This window comes from Azolla caroliniana, unplaced genomic scaffold (assembly GCF_043228905.1).
Source record: "Azolla caroliniana isolate FFs.n. ecotype wild unplaced genomic scaffold, voAzoCaro1.0.p SCAF_1, whole genome shotgun sequence".
Taxonomy (NCBI): Eukaryota; Viridiplantae; Streptophyta; class Polypodiopsida; order Salviniales; family Salviniaceae; genus Azolla; species Azolla caroliniana.
Genome location: NW_028230436.1, coordinates 27,292,079 through 27,311,012, shown reverse-complemented (window position 1 = coordinate 27,311,012; position 18,934 = coordinate 27,292,079). Strand labels below are relative to the sequence as shown.

At 38.0% G+C, this 18,934-nt stretch overlaps 2 protein-coding genes across 3 annotated transcripts; both read right to left on the bottom strand.

Moving 5' to 3' along the window:
* Positions 1-9,885: 9,885 nt before the first annotated feature.
* Positions 9,886-10,906, bottom strand: LOC147869375 (3-isopropylmalate dehydratase small subunit 1-like). Its single transcript, XM_087328638.1, has one exon. The coding sequence runs from the start codon at positions 10,834-10,836 to the stop codon at positions 10,054-10,056; it is 783 nt and encodes a 260-aa protein (XP_087184764.1). The 5' UTR covers positions 10,837-10,906; the 3' UTR covers positions 9,886-10,053.
* A 3,685-nt stretch (positions 10,907-14,591) lies between these two features.
* LOC147869374 (3-hydroxyacyl-[acyl-carrier-protein] dehydratase FERN, mitochondrial-like) lies at positions 14,592-17,589 on the bottom strand. Of its 2 annotated transcripts, XM_087328618.1 has the most exons (6): positions 17,482-17,589; positions 16,454-16,531; positions 16,096-16,379; positions 15,473-15,588; positions 15,030-15,133; positions 14,592-14,944 (listed from the first exon to the last, which is right to left on the bottom strand). In XM_087328618.1, exons 2-5 carry the CDS (start codon positions 16,494-16,496, stop codon positions 15,031-15,033), a joined length of 546 nt encoding a protein of 181 aa, XP_087184744.1. In that variant the 5' UTR covers positions 16,497-16,531; positions 17,482-17,589; the 3' UTR covers positions 14,592-14,944; position 15,030. The 2 variants fall into 2 exon arrangements, with proteins under 2 accessions (XP_087184744.1, XP_087184751.1); XM_087328625.1 differs by lacking the exons at positions 14,592-14,944; positions 15,030-15,133 and having other exon boundaries at positions 15,179-15,588.
* Between the last annotated feature and the right edge of the window lie 1,345 nt (positions 17,590-18,934).

Sequence of the window (18,934 nt, the reverse complement as noted above, 5' to 3'; positions counted from 1 at the left end):
ATCTGCCCGTCCTCGCCTGGTTGCGATAGGATACTCCCCAATGCAAAGTCTGATGCATCCGCCTCAATAGTAAATGGCTTTTCAGGATCAATATGTGCTAGGATGGGTGCTAATGTGAATGCCTCTTTTAGCTGCGTAAAAGCCTTGTCCGCTTCGATACTCCAAAAAAATGCTTGATTTTTCTTGGTGAGTTGAGTAAGGGGCAACACAATGCTTGAATAATTATGTATGAATTTGCGATAGAAGTTCGCAAATCCGAGGAAACACTGGACATCCCGAACTGAGCATGGGGGTTTCCATTCCAATATTGTTTGGACTTTTGTCGGGTCCATGAAAACACCCTGGGATGAAATAGTGTATCCCAAAAATTCGACTTGTTTGCAATCAAAACTGCATTTCTCAAGTTTGGCGTAAAGACCATACTTCCTTAGGCGTTCAAGTACTTGCCGCACATGTATATCATGCTCCCCCTGTGTTTTAGAGTAAATCAATAGATCATCTAGGTAGATGATTAGAAAAATATCCAAGAAATCCCGGAAGATGTCATTTGCCATATGTTGGAATACGGCAGGTGCATTTGTGAGCCCGAAAGGCATGACTGTATACTCGAAATGACCATACCGAGTACGAAATGCTGTTTTCCACTCATCTCCTGGCCGAATTCGAACAAGATTATATGCACCCCTTAGATCAATTTTGGTAAAATGCTTTGCCCCACCAATGCGTTCTAAGAGATTGGAGATTAAAGGTAAAGCATACCTATTCCTTATGGTGACTTTATTTAAGCCTCGATAGTCCACGACCAAACGAAGGGAGCCGTCCTTTTTCTTCACAAAAAAGATAGGAGCACCAGCTGGAGACTTTGAATGTCGAATAAACCCATGTGCAAGATTTTCCTCGATGTATTCTCGAAGAACCTCAAGCTCAGTGGGTGATAAATTGTAAATCGGACCCCACGGAGGCTCTTTTCCTGGTTGGAGATCAATAGGACAGTCGTACGGCCGATGCTTTGGAAGAACACTAGCTTTGACTTTGTCGAAAACATCAGCATAGTCTTGATATTTTTTGGGAATTTGGATGTCTGAATTCCCTTGAGTGACACTAGAAGGTGTCACTGATACTGCAAATAAGAAAAGGTCCTCCTTGCCTCCCACTTGGTGCAATTGTTGCAATGTGATGGCTGAAATTTGATGAGAAGGATATGGTGCATCGGTAGAACTATATACTTTGGGAGGATAATCCCGAGTTCGATCCTTGACAATGATATTTTTTGCTAAAGGGCACCTAATTTCTCGCTTCCTCCAATCGATTCTAGGGTTATGTAGCTCGAACCATGGCAAACCGAGGACAATTGGATGCTCAGGACTACGGATTATGTTAAAGGAAACTACACATCCTAAATCACCCAAGAGTATGTGTATTGGCTCAAACTCTTCAAATATCTTCCCGGAAGCTATGGGGCGTCCATCAATCACTACTACGGAAACTGGACAAGGAAGTGTATGCAAGGATATTTGGTGTTTTTGGGCAAAATCTCTATCCATGAAACAAGAATTGGCTCCAGTATCTAAGAGGGCTTGGACTTGAAGTTGACAACTAGGTGTCCTAACTTGTACTAGGGCTGAGAAGACTCTACTAACATGCTTGGAAGAAATGGAACCCACACTAGGTTGTACATATCTAGGGTTGTCCAACCAAATGACTCCTATTTTGGCCAGACTTATTCGTTTGACTCCTCTTCTAATTGGCTTAGGACTTCAAATTTATTGGACAAGGGTGGATTATTCATAATATTAGATTCACTAACTACTTCTAAAATGTTGGACTCATTTTTATTGTCATAGTGAATTTGATTTACTTGACGTCTCGGCCTACGGGAGCAATGAATGGCTATATGTCCTGGACCTCCACAATATAAGCACAGATGGTTTGCTCGACGACGTTGCTTCTCTTCGTCTGACAACGGTCCTCGTCGTTGAGTCATATCGATCTCCATGGGTGTAGGACTATCCATTGGGACTGGACTACGTGTTTGCCTTGGAGTTGGAGCAGGGCTATACATTTGCCTTGGGGATGATTGTGCCGTTACTGATGCATAAGTTGGTGTGAATCTAGATCTTGTTATTTGTTGTTGTCGCTCACATCGACGCTCAAAAAGGCGATTATCACACCGTATTGCTCGACTAATAGCTTCTGTAAGTGACCTTGGATCCTCGGGGAAGGTAAGAAGTAAGTCTTTGACATCACTACGAAGGCCTGAACGGAATTGCTCCATTAGGGCTTGTTCATCCCAAGGAATATCGCTTGCGATGAGACGGAAATTGGCAGCATATGTTGAAGCTGGTTGATCACCTTGACGAAGTGTACGAATCTTGTTGATAGCTGTTCTCGCCCCATCAGTATCTCCGAAACAAGCCTTAAATTCCTCGAAATTATTCAGTAGAGGAGAATTGGTCTCTAGCAATGGAGCAAACCACGACAACGCTATGCCAGTCAATAAAGTGCCCACTAGCCCGACTCGTGATGCATCTGTTGGATAACGTGCGGGATGCATTTGAATCACCAACCATACTTGATTCAAAAAACCTCGGAAATGCGCCCTCGACCCATCAAATTTAGCTGGGAGGCTAATTTTGGGCTCCTTGATAAGTCCCTGACCTTCAACCCTTTGTTGTTGTAACACGACGATTGTCGACTCTAACTGTTGCACTCGTCGCGTGAACTCCTCTTGTTGTTGTTGCTTCTCTATAGTAACCTTTTGTAGATCCCCAAGTAGACGTTGATTCTCTACTTCAAGAGATGCGAACTTGGATTTAAGGTTCTCCATTTCTGCAACAAGGGTGAGATATTCTTCTGAGTTAATGGTAGCCATGGTTTCAGGATGGTTACAAAGGAGGATAAGAGAGAAAGAGAGAGAGAGAGAGAATTCGAATCAAACTGTCAGAACCAAGGATAAAAGATAGAGTGATGGAAGAAGGATAGAGAAGAATGGATGTATAAGATAGAGAAAGAAAGAGAATGGATACAAGATATGTAATGAGAGCTAAAGACTGGTGTTGATTCGAATTGATTTGAGAATACATGTATGCGCTTATTTATAGGTTCCTATAGAATAGCTTAGAGATTTCTAGAATGTTCTAGAATGTTCTAGACCTAGAATGCTCTAGGACATTCTAGAACATTCTAGAATAATCTAGAGTTTTTACAATAATCAATGTAATACAAGAAGTAGCTTTTATTATTTCATATAACAATAAGCTATCTTAATGGTTGAGGTTTTCAAGTATGAATTACAAGGTTCGAGGTTCAAGTCCGGGTGACGCCATAATGGTCATGTGTTCATGACAGTATAGAGGCAGAATATAGGGGCGCAACCGTAGCTGCATGTGAAGCCGTATGGCTTAAGAGGATTTTGAAGGATTTGGGTGTTCCCATCAAGGATCTGACTCCCCTTTACTGCGATAACATGAGCAGTATTTATTTGGCTCGGAACTCGGTGTTCCACGCGCGGACAAAGCACATCGAAGTGCACTATCACTTCATCCGAGAGCGCGTTCTGGCTGGCGATGTCAACCTACAACACATAAGCACCAATCTTCAAACGACCGACATCTTCACTAAAGCCTTAGGAGCCGACAAGCTATGGCAATTCATGACCAATCTCGGATTGACGATCCCTGATCTGCCAAGCTTGAGGGGGAGTACTGAAGACACTACGCAATAACGCGTGGATTCCGCAACCACACAACGAAGCAGCGAAGAGCCGATCTACCGCGCAAAGCCGCAAAGAAAGACGCAAGCCGAAGCGCAAACTTCGCACAACGCAAGCTAGAGCACGCATTCTGCAACTCTGCATAAAGCGAGCCGACGCGGACTCCGGAACGCGAGTTGAAGCGGATTTCGGATACCGTCTGAAACCGACCCAACTTGAGCTTGAGGGGGCGTGTTGAGAATCAAGCTCAACTTGGTCTAGTGTGTGAACTCACCTTGAGAGTGAAGAGACACTCCAACGGTTAAGAGTCACCATTATGTCACCACTTTGTATTCTAGCATTTAGTATGAGTCATAGAATCATATTCTATGACACATAACTTATGAACTTTCACATTCCCCATGCTCCATGAGCCTTGTAGTTAATGAAGAGAGAGGGTGACTACATAAAGCACCCTCCTCCCACCTTGTATTAGGTCGAGTCTTTCTCCTTTGCTAATAGTTTTTTTACCTTGCATATTCTCTATGTATTACTCCTTGTCTCTCACACACACACACACTCTCTCTCATACACACACAGTTCACACCTATTCTGCTTCACAAGAATCCATCTCTTGATTCTTTACAATTCTCAAACACATAATAATTATTCCAACTTGTGTGAATTCTAGATTCATAGCTTCCACATATTTGTCAGTGGGACATTAATACCAAGAATTTTGAAGTGTTGCACCAATTGTATTGGTTCGAGCCCTTGTATGTAAAAGTGGGGCCTTTATTGTTGTCAATTTGTTTTGTCCATGTTAATGCTTAGCATGCTAATTTAACGTAATGTTTCTAATGCATCTAGTAAATGTTGCATATCATTCAAAGCATATTAGAATAAAACTACATCATTGAAATATGGGAGTATAAAAATAAGATCTTGCACGAGGTTTGGGCCATCTAATCCTTCTTCTTTCACAATCGTGTTTACTATTTCTTCAAGTTTATCGATGCATAAACCAAAGAGTGAGAGAGAGTGAAGACCCTTGCTTAACGCCCATGTTGCTTGAGAAATACTCATATAATCCTGCTATAATTGCGCTATACTGTAACGGTATTCCAATATTTATTGTTCTTTTCCAAAGCTCACTCCTTGGTACCATGCTATGACTTTCTTAGTGTAACCAAATGATCTACATTGGAATATTTTGGTTTAAAGCTTGCTTGACGAAGTGCTTGTTAATGATGATGTTTAGCTTATGAGCTAATCCTTTGAGGTTAACTTGGCCATAACTAGGCTAACCATGATACTTTAATAGTTGGATATAGAAAATTTATTTCCTCCTTTATGAATTAGTTTAATCGAATTCACGAGTCAATATTATGGAAAACCTTGCTTGATAGCTTGATCCATGATGGTCGATATCTATTGGCTAGTTTGTAGTCTTGTCCATTTCAAAAGCTCACTTGTCATCAAAGCTACATTCATCTCTTTGCCACGATATATTTTTTGCTCCTCTATAAACATTAACAATAGAGACACGTGCATTATATGGTGTTTGCATCAATGCATACTCAATGTCTTAGGCATTATCTCAATGTGCAAGACAAAGCTTTATGTACATATTGTTTCATCTCTTCATTGATGAATTCGCCCATTATATCTTCATTTTTTCACCTTGAGTGGTCTCCATGCTAACTTTAGTTGTAGTCTAAACGTTTGCACTTCGTGCATTTGATGATATTACCCCTTCTTTCTCCTTACCATTCTGAGATATTGATAGAATGTCAAGGGTTTTTCGTTTTTGAATCAAGTTTCCCAAAAAGGGCAAACATGACTTATATCTTGGAGTGTTGCACTTCGAAGGTTCACTATTGAGTCCCTCGGGGTTGCCTTCCTCGTGGTGAGCTAGCTAAGGGATTAGGGGACGTCACTCCCCAATGGCAAATACCACATAATCCATCAACACATAATAACTCTTATTCTCTACTCCATGCAACCATAGAAACTTCAAAAACTACTTAAGTTAATCTAAATCAACATACACCTAATGATTATATTAGTTGAGTAATATATAAGAAATATATGAGGTGTCTCAATTAAATAGATAATAACTAGTAAAACACACATATATTTCAATTAAATAAAGTGTAAAAAGTACATTGAGTAAAGTGGCTCTTAGTGGATGCAAAGGGGGGAGAATGGGAACCAAAAGGTAGCCCAAAGTTGGCTACCCAAAGACCTCTTTTACATGAGAGCTCCCGCCCTTTTATATAAGTCAGAAACCCTTTTGTCTCTTTCACATTGCAATGCCAATGGCCCTTAGCCATTACTACCCCAAAATTTATCATGTGAGCATGATTCTTACATACGTTTGGCCTAAGACCAACATTTTATATTAGAAATACTAGGCCTTATAGGGTTGTTAAAACTAAAGACTATGACTTTCTTTTGTTTAGCAATTTTTATCTTTTACAAGCTTGAACATTTTGAGACGAGCTTTGCATTCTTCATCAAACCCACTCTACGTGCTGCAAATACCACAACATCACACATAGCCAGGTGACCTTCAAAGAATTTTGATGATGTTTTCGGTGAGGGAAAGTGCATATTCTCTGATTCCTCTTTGTAGATCCATGTAATAGCAATATTTTGATTCGTTTCTCTCTTTCATATAGCTCTTTGGCATTTAGTGCATCCTTTATGTGGATCTAGGTGCACAAACCTCAGTAGTATTTTCTTTTGGTGTTTTCTTAATGAGGAAATCTCTACATTTCATTAGATCACATCTTCTTTTGCCTCAAGGCTAGTTTTCTTCACTATTTGCTTTGATTAATGATTTTTTCTCGGAATCCAAGATTGTCATTTTGGTCTCTAGTTTAGGTTTGAATTATGAATATCTTGGATTTGCAATTTTATGTTCTTCAATGCAAGTAGCTCCTCGTTCAAACGTTTAATCTCCATTGCTTGCAAATCCATCATAGATTGAATCATCATTCACCTCTCATTTTTAATAAATAAATAAATAAACTACACCATTGTTTCCATTACCAATGCAATAAACAAATACAAGCCTATAATGATACAATTTAGTGGCGGGTAAGATATCCCCCATTATTTCCTAATTTGAACCAACCTCCACCTATGGGAGGGAACAACCATCGCGGGGGTACGTATTGCCATTCCATTTTGTCATTTCTCTCCACAAAAACTAACAAATCCTTCCATTTGCCTTTAAAGGATTGTTGTTTCAGAAAAATCATATCTTCATTACCTGTGAAGGAGTCATATTGACCTTTTAGAATTGAGATAAGCATCGACCAAATTTCCTTCACACAATGAACATGATTTTGCTTTATTTGCTGAAACACATTTTGGCATCGACCTATCCAAATATTCCATAGAAGTTTAGAACCACCGATGATATCGTAGCCCATATTGTGGCATCCACATTCAATTGATTTGGGCTTGAGTATGGTATGTCCTTAACTTGCCTTCCCCTAGTTTGAAGGGTAAACAATATCTTTTCCCTTTCATAATTATGTTTATCCACATTTACGTCCATCCAAAAGACATTTCCCCTGCACACCAAAGTGCATCGTTGGATAAAATTCCCATATTCTTTGATAAACAATTGGTGCATGTAATACAATGATCCCCTTGCAGTGGACTATCAAGGTTTGTTGAAATGTGTGTGCTTGCTTTGGGTACTGATAGTGAATTGCAAGCACTCATTTTTATGACCTCTTTTACTAGAGTTGATGAGTCAAATGGGTAAACTGTTCGTAACCATATATGCAAATCCATCAAACAAGTGCAAATTTAGTGTGTTATGGGAGAGAAGTGCAAATTTTGTGCAACACTAAATCTGAATACACATGGTACGAAACAACTTTGTTTCATATTGAAGTGGGAGATATTTATGGGTCATTGCTTTAGATGTGGAGAATGGAGCTACTTTATGGCTGAATGCCAACATCATCCTCCATCTATAGAGGTCCCTAATGAAGAGAGATGTTGCAATGTTTGATATTGTGCTTACCTTGATTGAAGTAATATGATGCCCCCTTTATGTACTTGACATAAGAACAAGGGAAAACAATTGGTGGATTTGTTAAACTAGAGTCCAACACTTATGGATAGGGGGAAAAAAAGTTGATAAGCCTAGTATGAATGCCATTGTTGATAAAGTTAGTGATGTATTAAAGGTAAATTGAAGGGGAAATTGGTGAATGTAAAGGTTTGTCCAGTACTCGCAATACTACTTGGCAAGGTAGTTTAGGAACAAGGGAGGGGTCTTGAAAAGCTCCTTGGCAATGACAAATTTAGAGATGATGGATTACCCCTTCAACTTCAAATTGGTTCATCGGGTTGGGTTGTAAATCCATTGGATCCTCAACGTATAAAGTACATTTATGAGAAACTTTGTTAAGTAAAGAATTGAATATATTGTGTGTGGTTGGGCATGTGTCATGAGTTAAGCATGCCAATGAATGTTCACATTCTATTCACAATCATTATTTGTGTGATGTTAATTACATGGGATAAGTATTATCCTCAAGTTGTGTTTAAATGATCTTAATGGTCGCTTTGTGGTTGAGGAAATCACTCATTTTGGTGGTGTTGAGGATTTATGCACCTAACTAGGCTCAACATGTCTCTCCTGAGAACGACGACAGTTCACCATTTCTCAGGGATCCCAAGAACCACAACTCATGAATGATAACATAGGATTGTAATGACCAATCAATTTACTTTGCTTTGTGCTCTATTAAGCTTTTTCATTGATTTGATGGAGAATTTGCGGGCGGTTTAATTTAGTTTAATCAATTAACTTGCTTCTGAGTCCAATTCAATTATATGAACTTCCTTTCAATAAGTATACCCCAACTCAATGATTGAGAATACACGTATGTTATGCCTCGTGATCGATATGATACCACCTTCTTTACGCCTTTTTTCTTCTTTCTAAAGTGTCTTTGTTCATAGTGTGGCGTCTTTTCTGTGTCGACATATTCTGAGAGAGGATCCTAAGCTTCCACATCTTTCTAACCTGAAATGGGTAAGGAAAGAAAAGGTTGCTTGGGGGTCCCTAAAACAAATCCAATAGGGACAAGGCCAACATATTGTTATAGGGATCACTTCTTTAGACTCCACCTGTGGGCCACTTAGGATTACCTACGAGTGATTTTAACATGTATTTTAATGTATCACAATCTACATCACAACATTCAATCTTGGATGATCCTAATCAAATTGCTTGGGTTACACTAGATGTTGAGGTTCTTAAGTTGGATGTATGGACTTTATTGCATGCAAATGATGCAAGTTTTACCTTCCAATTTGCACAACATAGACAACATGCATGTTGTCAAGATAGAATGTATGTGATGCTTGATGATTACTATTTACCAACATCATTTGGTATGATACTTCTATGAGTGTGGGGTCTTAAACTACTATTCTAATTGTGTGGAGGTTTTCAATCATTCCATTGAAATGTCTAAATTTATGAATATGGCAAAGTTTTGTGGTTGAAAAAAGCTTTATTTTTGAACAACTGGGGAATCCATTGGAATTGAATGTTATGAATATCCAATTGATTGAATGCATGATTCCTACTTAATTACAACATAATGTCTATTTTTTTATGGTAACTAGTCTAAAAGAACTAATGGAGCAACATCAAACTCTATTTAGTACTATGGGGATGCAACATAAACTTGATATAGCTCGCTACACAACTCACTAGTATATACAAATAAAGTCAATGCTAACAGTATATGGTCTTTTGTGAGTTAGACAGAAAAATGATATCAATAATGATACTACACTTCCCTTGTCACAAGTTACAACTAACAATTGGAATGAATCAAACATTTTACCCCCACACCCCTATCTTTGTAATCCATTGTTTGTTTAATGATTCAAATTTACCCAAACCAAAGCTAACCTGGCTACATGAACTAGGAAACACCCTTGGATGTTCTCAGATGGTCCAATGGTTTTCACCAATTTTTACTTTATTTGATTTCTTTTAACATTCTTTGTCCTCAATCCACTCTATACTCGTATTTTAATTGAAAAGCCCGTTTTGAAATTAAATAATAAATGGTCTGATTCCTTAATGTCTTCTATTTAATGCAATTAGGGACGCACTTGAGCCATGTTTTCAACTAAAATAAGCATCAGAAAGTTGGATTTCCATTGATTGGTACATCAAAAATCTAGTACGAAAAAACATTGCTCTGAAACCTTCGAGCCTAGGATAATAGTTTTGGTATCCATTTGCTTATATTCTAATACAAAACACCATGGCTTCAAACCATTCAATTCTAGGAAAAAACACTATATTACTACTTTTGCAAAACCACTTCTTTCTTATGAGCAATCATACCACTTTTGCGTGCGAATTCAAAAAGGCCTCCAGCATCGATAACTGGTTCAGCATCACCAAGAGGCTTCAACTGGAATGTCTTGTTCTGCGTGTGATTGATAAGGACATATTTCTCAATATCAAGGGTAACGATGTCGCCCGTCTTGCATTCATCAGTAATTTTCCCTTCGGATTCGATTGGGTAGAGCTCTCCTGTGGCAACTGAATTCCGGAAGAAAATACGAGCATATGATTCTGCAACCACTGCTTTCAGACCTGATGCTCCGAGAGCTACGGGTGCATGTTCTCGAGATGAACCACATCCGAAATTTGCCCCGGCAATGATTACCTTATACTTCGTCTTCATCTCTCCTTCTTCGACAAATTTTCCATGTATGGATGGTAGGCCACACAAAGCTAAGCTTCCTAGCTTTTCATACTCATCAGGTTTTGATGGGACTAAGGTGAGATGCTCAGCTGGTATGATCTGATCTGTGTCTATGTTGTCTGGTAAAACAAAGCATTCTCCTTGAAATACCTTCTTACTTGAGGTTTTCTCATCTTTTGATTCTGCCATTGCCAATGTCATTATTTTCGACCTTCTTACCCTACAGTTTAGGGTTAGACGTGGTAGTGCTGCTGCTGACAATGAAGAAGAGCTCAACATATGGAGGGATGCAGATTTATTTGATCGCTGATTGGTGAGTGAGAATGCAGAGCTTGATTCATTAGGAATGATCAAGGCACTCTGAGAAACAGCCATGATTCCTTCACCTTCAAAACCTTAAGTAGTCGATGACTGTTGAAAACAAATCCCACCATGATTGTAGATACATCAAGATACCAATGATAATCTCTATGTTATGATCAAGTCGGATTACAGTTAATTACTCAGCAAACTTGACACACAAGATAGCAAGATGCCCATAATAATCTCTATGTTAACTCAATTCGCATTTTACATAAGCACTGCCTTGCACATCGTTATATAGTTTCCAAAAGGAGATTCCTATTACACTTCCTCTGTGGGATCTCCTCTGTGGGATCCTTCCTACCTCCAATATGTGGATCCTAACTACCTAATTTCCTTTCATCAGATATTTACATATCCAGATATATCTACTCAGATATTGTCTCTGATTAATTAATATCTTATTTAGATATTTGTGAAACACTAAAGCCTAACAGTGTATTGAAATTAAAGATGCAACAATCCCTGTCATTAGTTTCCCATATGGTGTATAGATTCATATTGAACATGGAAGTAAAAGGTGCCAGAAGCTATGATTTTCTGCTGTCTGTAGACACCCACAACCCCAGACCAAGTTGGACGATGCCTGCACATATTGAGAGGGGGGACAGGCCCAAGGCCAAGTTGGTCGAACATACAAAGGAAGCCAGCCTTGGGTAGAAATTCCAATAAAGTCTGTGTGATGCATGTATGTAATTGACAGCACCAAGGGCCACAAATAAGTAGTACAGGATATCAAGAGGCAGGGGAGCTGCTGGATCAAAAAAAAAATTATAGAAGAATAATAAAAGAGGGACAGTAAACCCCAGACATGACAGGAAATTTATGGGATGTTGAAGGTTCCCATGTAAAAAGCAGTAATATTACTCTGTAATAATCAGTGCACTACCGGTTCAAAAGGCAAAGAATAATAAACAAAGATGAATGAAAGAATCATAGACAGTCTGGCTCAGAACAAGCAAAATTAAGACCAGGTTCGACATGATTTATTGCAGCAAATATGTGATTATGTGTTCTTTTGACAGGATTCTAGACTAAACATCAACAAGGCAATGGAATGTTCAGACTCTGCCAAATGGAGGACAGAGTACGGAGACAGGTGATGGAAATCATCTTGCAGATGTACCATGTGGAGTTCAAAGTGGGAACATGTTAATTGATAATCCAGAACCAATACTAGACAGGAAGAACAAAATCTAGGCAATGAAAAACCCCTGAACATAGCTCAAGGAACATCCTGATCAGGACCCCGAGTGCAAAAGAAGCAGCAAGAAAGAATACTGCATATGGATGGAATCAAAAACATGCCTATGGGAGAATGTGCAAACTTTGTCCATATGAGGAGGGGATATTTACCCCCACAAGGGCCACATTGATGATAATAGCATTAGAAACTGATGATTTCAAGGTATCATGGAGGGCGCCTTCCAGAACTGATACAGAAATAGATGCATTAAAAAAATAGAAAGCCATCCACTGTGACCGGAGTGAACACATTGTGACATGTTATTACAACAAACTTTTGGTTTTCCAAGAATTTTGCTTGAGAAGTTTGTCATGTAATCAGAATTCCTTTGCCAAATGAGGGTGAATTAAAGAAGAGAAACCCACAACATGTTGACAAAGAGCCCAAAAAGCGGAATGATTTAAAGTATCCTTTTTTCTCAAACATTAGAAAATCAGAATTCATAAACACACGCAAAAGAAAGGAAAGTAACGAGCAACAATCTTTTCAATAACACCAGAATCCATGCAAGTCTAATTTTGATTTCTGGTTAGCTTCTCCCCTAATCAGTTGAGTACAGATAGGTCAGCGCAGATCTATAAGCACCTATGAGACGCAGCAATTAGAGAAGTATTCACAGCTTGAGATTATGCAAAAGTGTGTAAATCAAAAAGGAAGAAAGCACAAAAATAGCCCAAAACAGAGATCATCAACACAACATATTTGACTTATGTGTGACTATGAGAGAGAGAGAGAGAGAGAGCGAGTACCTGAGCGTACCTGTAGATGCACCCTGCCTGTTCTACAAGGAGGCAGCAGAAACGCAGAAAACCATTACCCCTTACGTTTTGGATATTTACGGTTATACCCCTGCCCTAACCCCACCTCTCACTACCTCTTCTGAATTTGGATAGGGGTATGTTGGTGTAAAAAGAATTTGTAAACCAATATTTGTCCCTCCCCGACTATCGGCCTACATGTGCCACCTCCCAAATCGGTGCTAGCACTAAGATCTGGAACCCGTATCGTGAAACTTAACAGCTTATCACCTCATGATTTAGTTGCTCGAAATTTTAAGATTTGGGCAAGTTTTATGATGCCCTCGATTTTCCCTTGCTCTGAATGATAGGCAATTTAGAGAATCCTTATGACTCATTAGCTCTCTATCCTCTAAACTCGGAGTTTTTCGTGTTGAGCAAATTGGTAGAAATTTATGGTGATCTCAACTTGCAAGAGGAATCCTACATAGTGATACAATGCATTCAAGGCTAGTTAACCTAGTTGAATAACCATCCCTTGGAATTGTTTGTGGCTTCAAATTTTCTTTATGAGACCATAATTTTTAGGCATGAAATTCAATTTTCAACCAACACATCATTTTATTACAATTATTCCCAAGTTCAGTTCATATAGGTGATAAGCATTTTGTTTTTGGTGTGGTTCAATTTAATTATTGCTCGATATTTGTATCTACCAAGTGGCTCAAATTAGAGATAAGGAAGTTTTCAAAGGCTTGTTTCAAGAAAAAAAACTAGATGGAACCCACTATGAATTTGTGACATTTCAAGGGGAAAAAACATTTCTATCTCAAAGAACTTATGGGTGTAGTGATTCGTGATGAACCTTGCCTTGATAATGAAGGTTTCTACTTCTCCTCCCATGAAGTGAACTTTGCCTACTCTAGCAACAATGGCCTTTCCTATAAATAGCCCAAGAACAAAAGAGATAGGAGAATCATATATGCATAAGCAATGGCAATGATTTCTCTTATTGTTAAGATGTCAAATCATTCCACACATTCACACTGAGCTTGAGAAGTGCTTCATACCATGCTTAGCTCAAAAGATGAAACAATATTTGCCTTAGTGAATAACCAATTAGATCATGTTGACATGAAGAAAGAACGCAATAAGATAGGCCATGTAACATCAATGCAAGATTTACAAGAGCAACTCTAAACATTGACAACATCATTCTAGACGAAGAAATAGTCTATGAGACTATTGGATACACTATCAATGCACGATAAGGAAGAATCACTTCAATTTGAAGAGTCTATTGTTATTGTTCAAAGCGAAGTACATCAGGAATAGATCTAATTTTAATTATGGGGATGATCAATCCATTATAGTTCAAGCCTCAAGGCAATAAGGAGGTTAAAGGTAATCTAAACTCTCAATCTAATGTTCAATGTTCCCTAGTAAGGACAAGAAGAGAAAATTTCAATTATGTGCAAGGCTTGGTTGGTTGCATGTTAGTGAATATAAAAACATTAAGCATGGTTTGACAAAATCATCTTCAAGTTATACTGCAACTCTATAGAGTTAAATATCATCAGAAGAACACCGCTACCGTGGTCACAGGTGAATTGGAGAAAGGCTTGTATGCACTTGGCAATTTTGAGTAAGTGTTAATTCATGTGTTGAATATCATGATTTAACTCAAACTATGATAGATTGCGGCATTTCAATTATGGAAACATATTAACTATGTGTAAATATAATATGGTTAAAATTTATGCATAATGCACAAATATCTGTCATTTACGTATGAGCCATGGCCATGCAGTTTGAGCTTCAGCTTATATTGCTTGGATGAGAAAATGAGAGCCATACATCCTTCCTCCAAGTATGTCAATGATCTTATTATCATGCCATCTTTTGTGGTAGCCTTTCTCCGTCAAGAGAGCTTGAAACACGGGGAGAGTGTTGGTCAACCTTTCAAGGTTTCAAGTCTTCGGGTGAGGGAGTTGAATGCTAAGGACTAAGAATTCTATTGGCATGACTAGTCCGTATACCAGCTTTTGCTTTTCACAAGCATAACCTTGGTTTTCCTTGCATTGAGTTAGAGCCTTGTGACTGAAAAATATCGTAAATTGATTTGAAAACACCTAGCCAGCAAAACAAAAGACAGATAAATAATTTGAATTCCCAAATGAAGAGAGAAAATTTAGAAGGTGTTGCATTTTATGGGGTGTTACATTATTGTTTCTGTAGTTCAGTATAGGGTAGTAGAGCTACAGCATTTCCTTCCAAAACAAGAACATTCCCCTGTTTCTTCCAACAGGTTGTAGCAAATTCTACCCTGCCAAAATCATGCCGTACACAACCATTATGTATATTTGAAGGGCCCATTGCCTAAGGGCTAAAATATCATAAAAAGTATTCTGAATCCATAGTGTTAAGCCATAAGATGCCAATTCAGCACCACCTTGAATTATATTCTATATAACGTTCATAGTTGAACCAGTTGTCAACTCCAAAGGCTACAAAATCATATCCACATGCACACGCTCATATGATTAATATACTTGCACATAAGGTATGTTTTATATTAGTAACCCTAAGTTGAAAATTTGGGACCTGAGCTAGACATATCACTTCTATTGTTAAGATGAATCAAATGTTTATAGGAATTTTTTACCTGCATTTATCCCGAAATCTTCTCAAATGAAGAGTTTTCACTTCAGCATGTAGATACTCTCCCACAAGTACGGGACTTCTGAATTCCAAACTCTGTGATATATAAATGGACCCTGGCTGTTTCCAGAAGAGAATTTAGCTGTCCGTATAGATCTAGGAAAAACTTTTAGATCATGAAAAAGAGTAGAGAAAACAAACCAATTACCAATGAGGTTCTAATACAGCATGGAATAACTTTATTATTCTATCAGATTGGAAAACAAAGAATAGAATCTTTCTGTAGCTCTGAACTACCTATATGTTAGTGACCAAAGTCAGTTCCAAGAATCAATATATCTACCTGTCATAAAATAAGACAAATTGCTATAAAAAAGAGAGAAGGAATCATTCCATGGTTTTTTCTTGCTAAATGCGCACCAGAAAACATAAGTAACGGAGTCTAGAAATGCAAAGATTCTCATTAAGGTATAGACAAATATTCACCAAACCAAATTATGTTTGAAATGATTGACTTAGATGCTGATGAAACGATGAATTACACTCTATGTGCATTTTAGATACTAATCTGTAAGGAAATACTTCAAAACCATATGAAAAGCTGAAGAAGGGGCCTAGGAGACTTACAAAATGCGTGCCAATGATGGCAGGAAAAAGTCCAGCATACAGGAATTCCGGAACTATGCGATCTGAAAACCCACAATGCTGAGCTTCATGGACATCAAGGTTAATTGAGTTTCCAAGCTTGCAAAGACGGCAAAAAGAAATCACATCCTGCTCGGTGAAGCAACGATCTAGTGAGATTATCTTCCCTTCAGAGAGTTTAGAGGACCAGCCTGCAGCGGATGTTGGCGAAATGTGTGTGCATAAGGATCTCCATGTCAAAGGCTTCGAGTGAGATCTCGAACTCCCTGAAAATCAATCTGACATCAGTTTTTGAAGATAAGGGAAAGAAGTGAGGTGCGCACATTCTCATCAAACACACCTACTAAGATTGTGAGGACTCTCAAGCTTGAGGAGAGTTTCATAACTACAAAAATGACTTAATCAACGTCTCCACCTACTGCACATAGCAAAATTAAGGTAAGCCAATCAAGATAATTAACATATATAAGAGCTTTGGCAGCTACATACAAATTATATAGAACACAAAACTTATGATTCAACATAGATTATGTTGTTAAGGGTTCTTTAATGCGAAAGAAACCTTGTAGAAGAGGAAATGTCCAGCTCTATAACTATAGAAATACAGACCTGGTCATGTGTTTGTCATTATAGAAATACAGAACTGTTCATGTGTTTGAAACTAATACATTGTAGTGTTGGATCCATATTTGTGTATCTTCCTTGTCCTATGGGATCATATTAGCATCTCATATCTATTGCTATCACTCTTACACTGTTTCTTGGGTACTGTTTCAGACAGCAGATGAGAATTCACCTTTATACATCCGATTTATCTCATAGGCTGATCTTGGCCTGTAATTGACATCCAAAACTCTCTCTGTTCTTTGTTTCTGTATCACTATTAGTTCATTGTCACTTCATTCCTCCTTTATCCTTCATCATGGGATCAAGTGTAGTCATGAAATGTTCTCAATTCTTCAATTGTTGGACTAACTTCAAGGAACACTAAGATGTTGAATCAAATGCAAAGTACAGCATAGTCCAAGAATCTATGCTTTACATGCAGGAATAATTCTTGCATGAACTTCATTTTTAATGGCTTTATATAAAGCCATATCTAAAAATCCAAGGACAAAACATCACGAACTTCCATGACTGCATTTAAAACACTCTTTTTTGGCAATATAACTGAGATTATCGAACCGGCAAAATGTTCATCTTTGCATTTGATTTGAAACAGGGGAAGATCTTTGTCATATGTGAGAAGATACTGTGTGATACACACACACACACATGTATGTCTGTTTTGGCCAAGGGAATTTTTTTATATATACATAAGAAAAAGAGAGAGAAAGAGCAGTACATAATTTATCCTCTGCTACTTACTCTGTCGATATACTGTTCCTGTACAACGAGAATGGTGATGGCGAGCGTCCAAATTTGACAGTAGATAATATGGACAAACGGTGAGTTTTTCTCCCTCCTAATAAGAGCTAACCCTCTGAGGTTTTGCATATTTCCCTAAATGCCCTTCTTTGTTTATGCAACACTTACCCGGACAAAATTAAAGAGGGCATGGTAAGGGTAAGGCCTGGGAGTTTCTCCGGGCCTTTTCTCTCTTGTATCTCTACATACTTATTCTTCATGTCCATACTTCTGCATTTTTTCTTGACACTTAGCATATGCATGTCTTCATTGTGGGTTGTCTTACAACTATGAAGAGTGATTTCACTTTCACACCATCATGTACCATCGCAAACCATATCATGCCACACATAACACACACATATATACACATAGCAGATGTTAGTTCAACATTGCAGACATGTGTGCATTTTGTCAGCGTGTGCACAGGTCGCCTTGTCCCTATCATTCTTATCCACTGAACATCTTGCGGATGTTAGTCTAAGAGCTTTACAAATAGCTTTGAAAAGCGACAAAAGTGTTTTGGGCATGGAGCATTATATGGTAATTCATAGAAAATACTATAATGGATGGAGTAACAATAACACTGATCATGAATTAATTGGCTTTTAAAATAGGCGGTTGATGTAAATTGAGAGACTAACAAGGTAAAAGCTCCACATTTGTAGATTCTACTTCATGAGAAACCTCACATGCAAATGCTTGTTTCATGGGCTTCCTCAGCTTTATCCATAATCTATATCCTTTTGAATACGTAGGAGGCATTGGTGATGTGACTCACTAATATATTCTACGCATATGCACTACATAACCATACACGTAGGAGAAGACAATAAAATAAAAACATTGGGCATTTTCCTCAAAACAATTTTATGACTCAAGTGTGTCTATACATGAGGAGATATTGACTTAGAAAGTTAGAAGATACAACTTGAATAGAGTTATAAACATTATACTATCTATCACATGTGAGCAGTGTTGGGCAAAGTCTGTAGCCCAGGCAAAGTCTCTAGCCCCTACCGGGAATTTTCCTGCTGCTTATGATCTTAACCAGCCACTTTCCTACAAGCGATAATGTCAACCGGAACACGTTGAAAAAAAAATTAGCGCATACCAAATCAAATCAATTGCAAAATTTTGGATCCAAAATATATATATATATTTCAAAAAACGTTTACTAACTTTTTAAACAAAATTCACTTTTCAAAACTTCGTAAACTCGTATAAGCAACATATTAGATCAAATCCATGTATCAAATCTATCAAAAAATAAAGAAGAAAGAGGAAAGCTCACATTAGTTTACCCGCACATGCAAATCCATGTATGTAAATGTAAAAGAAATTGAGGGAACAAATATATTGCAAACAATATTGAAGGAAAAGATCAAGAGAAAAAAAAGCAGTGTATATATTA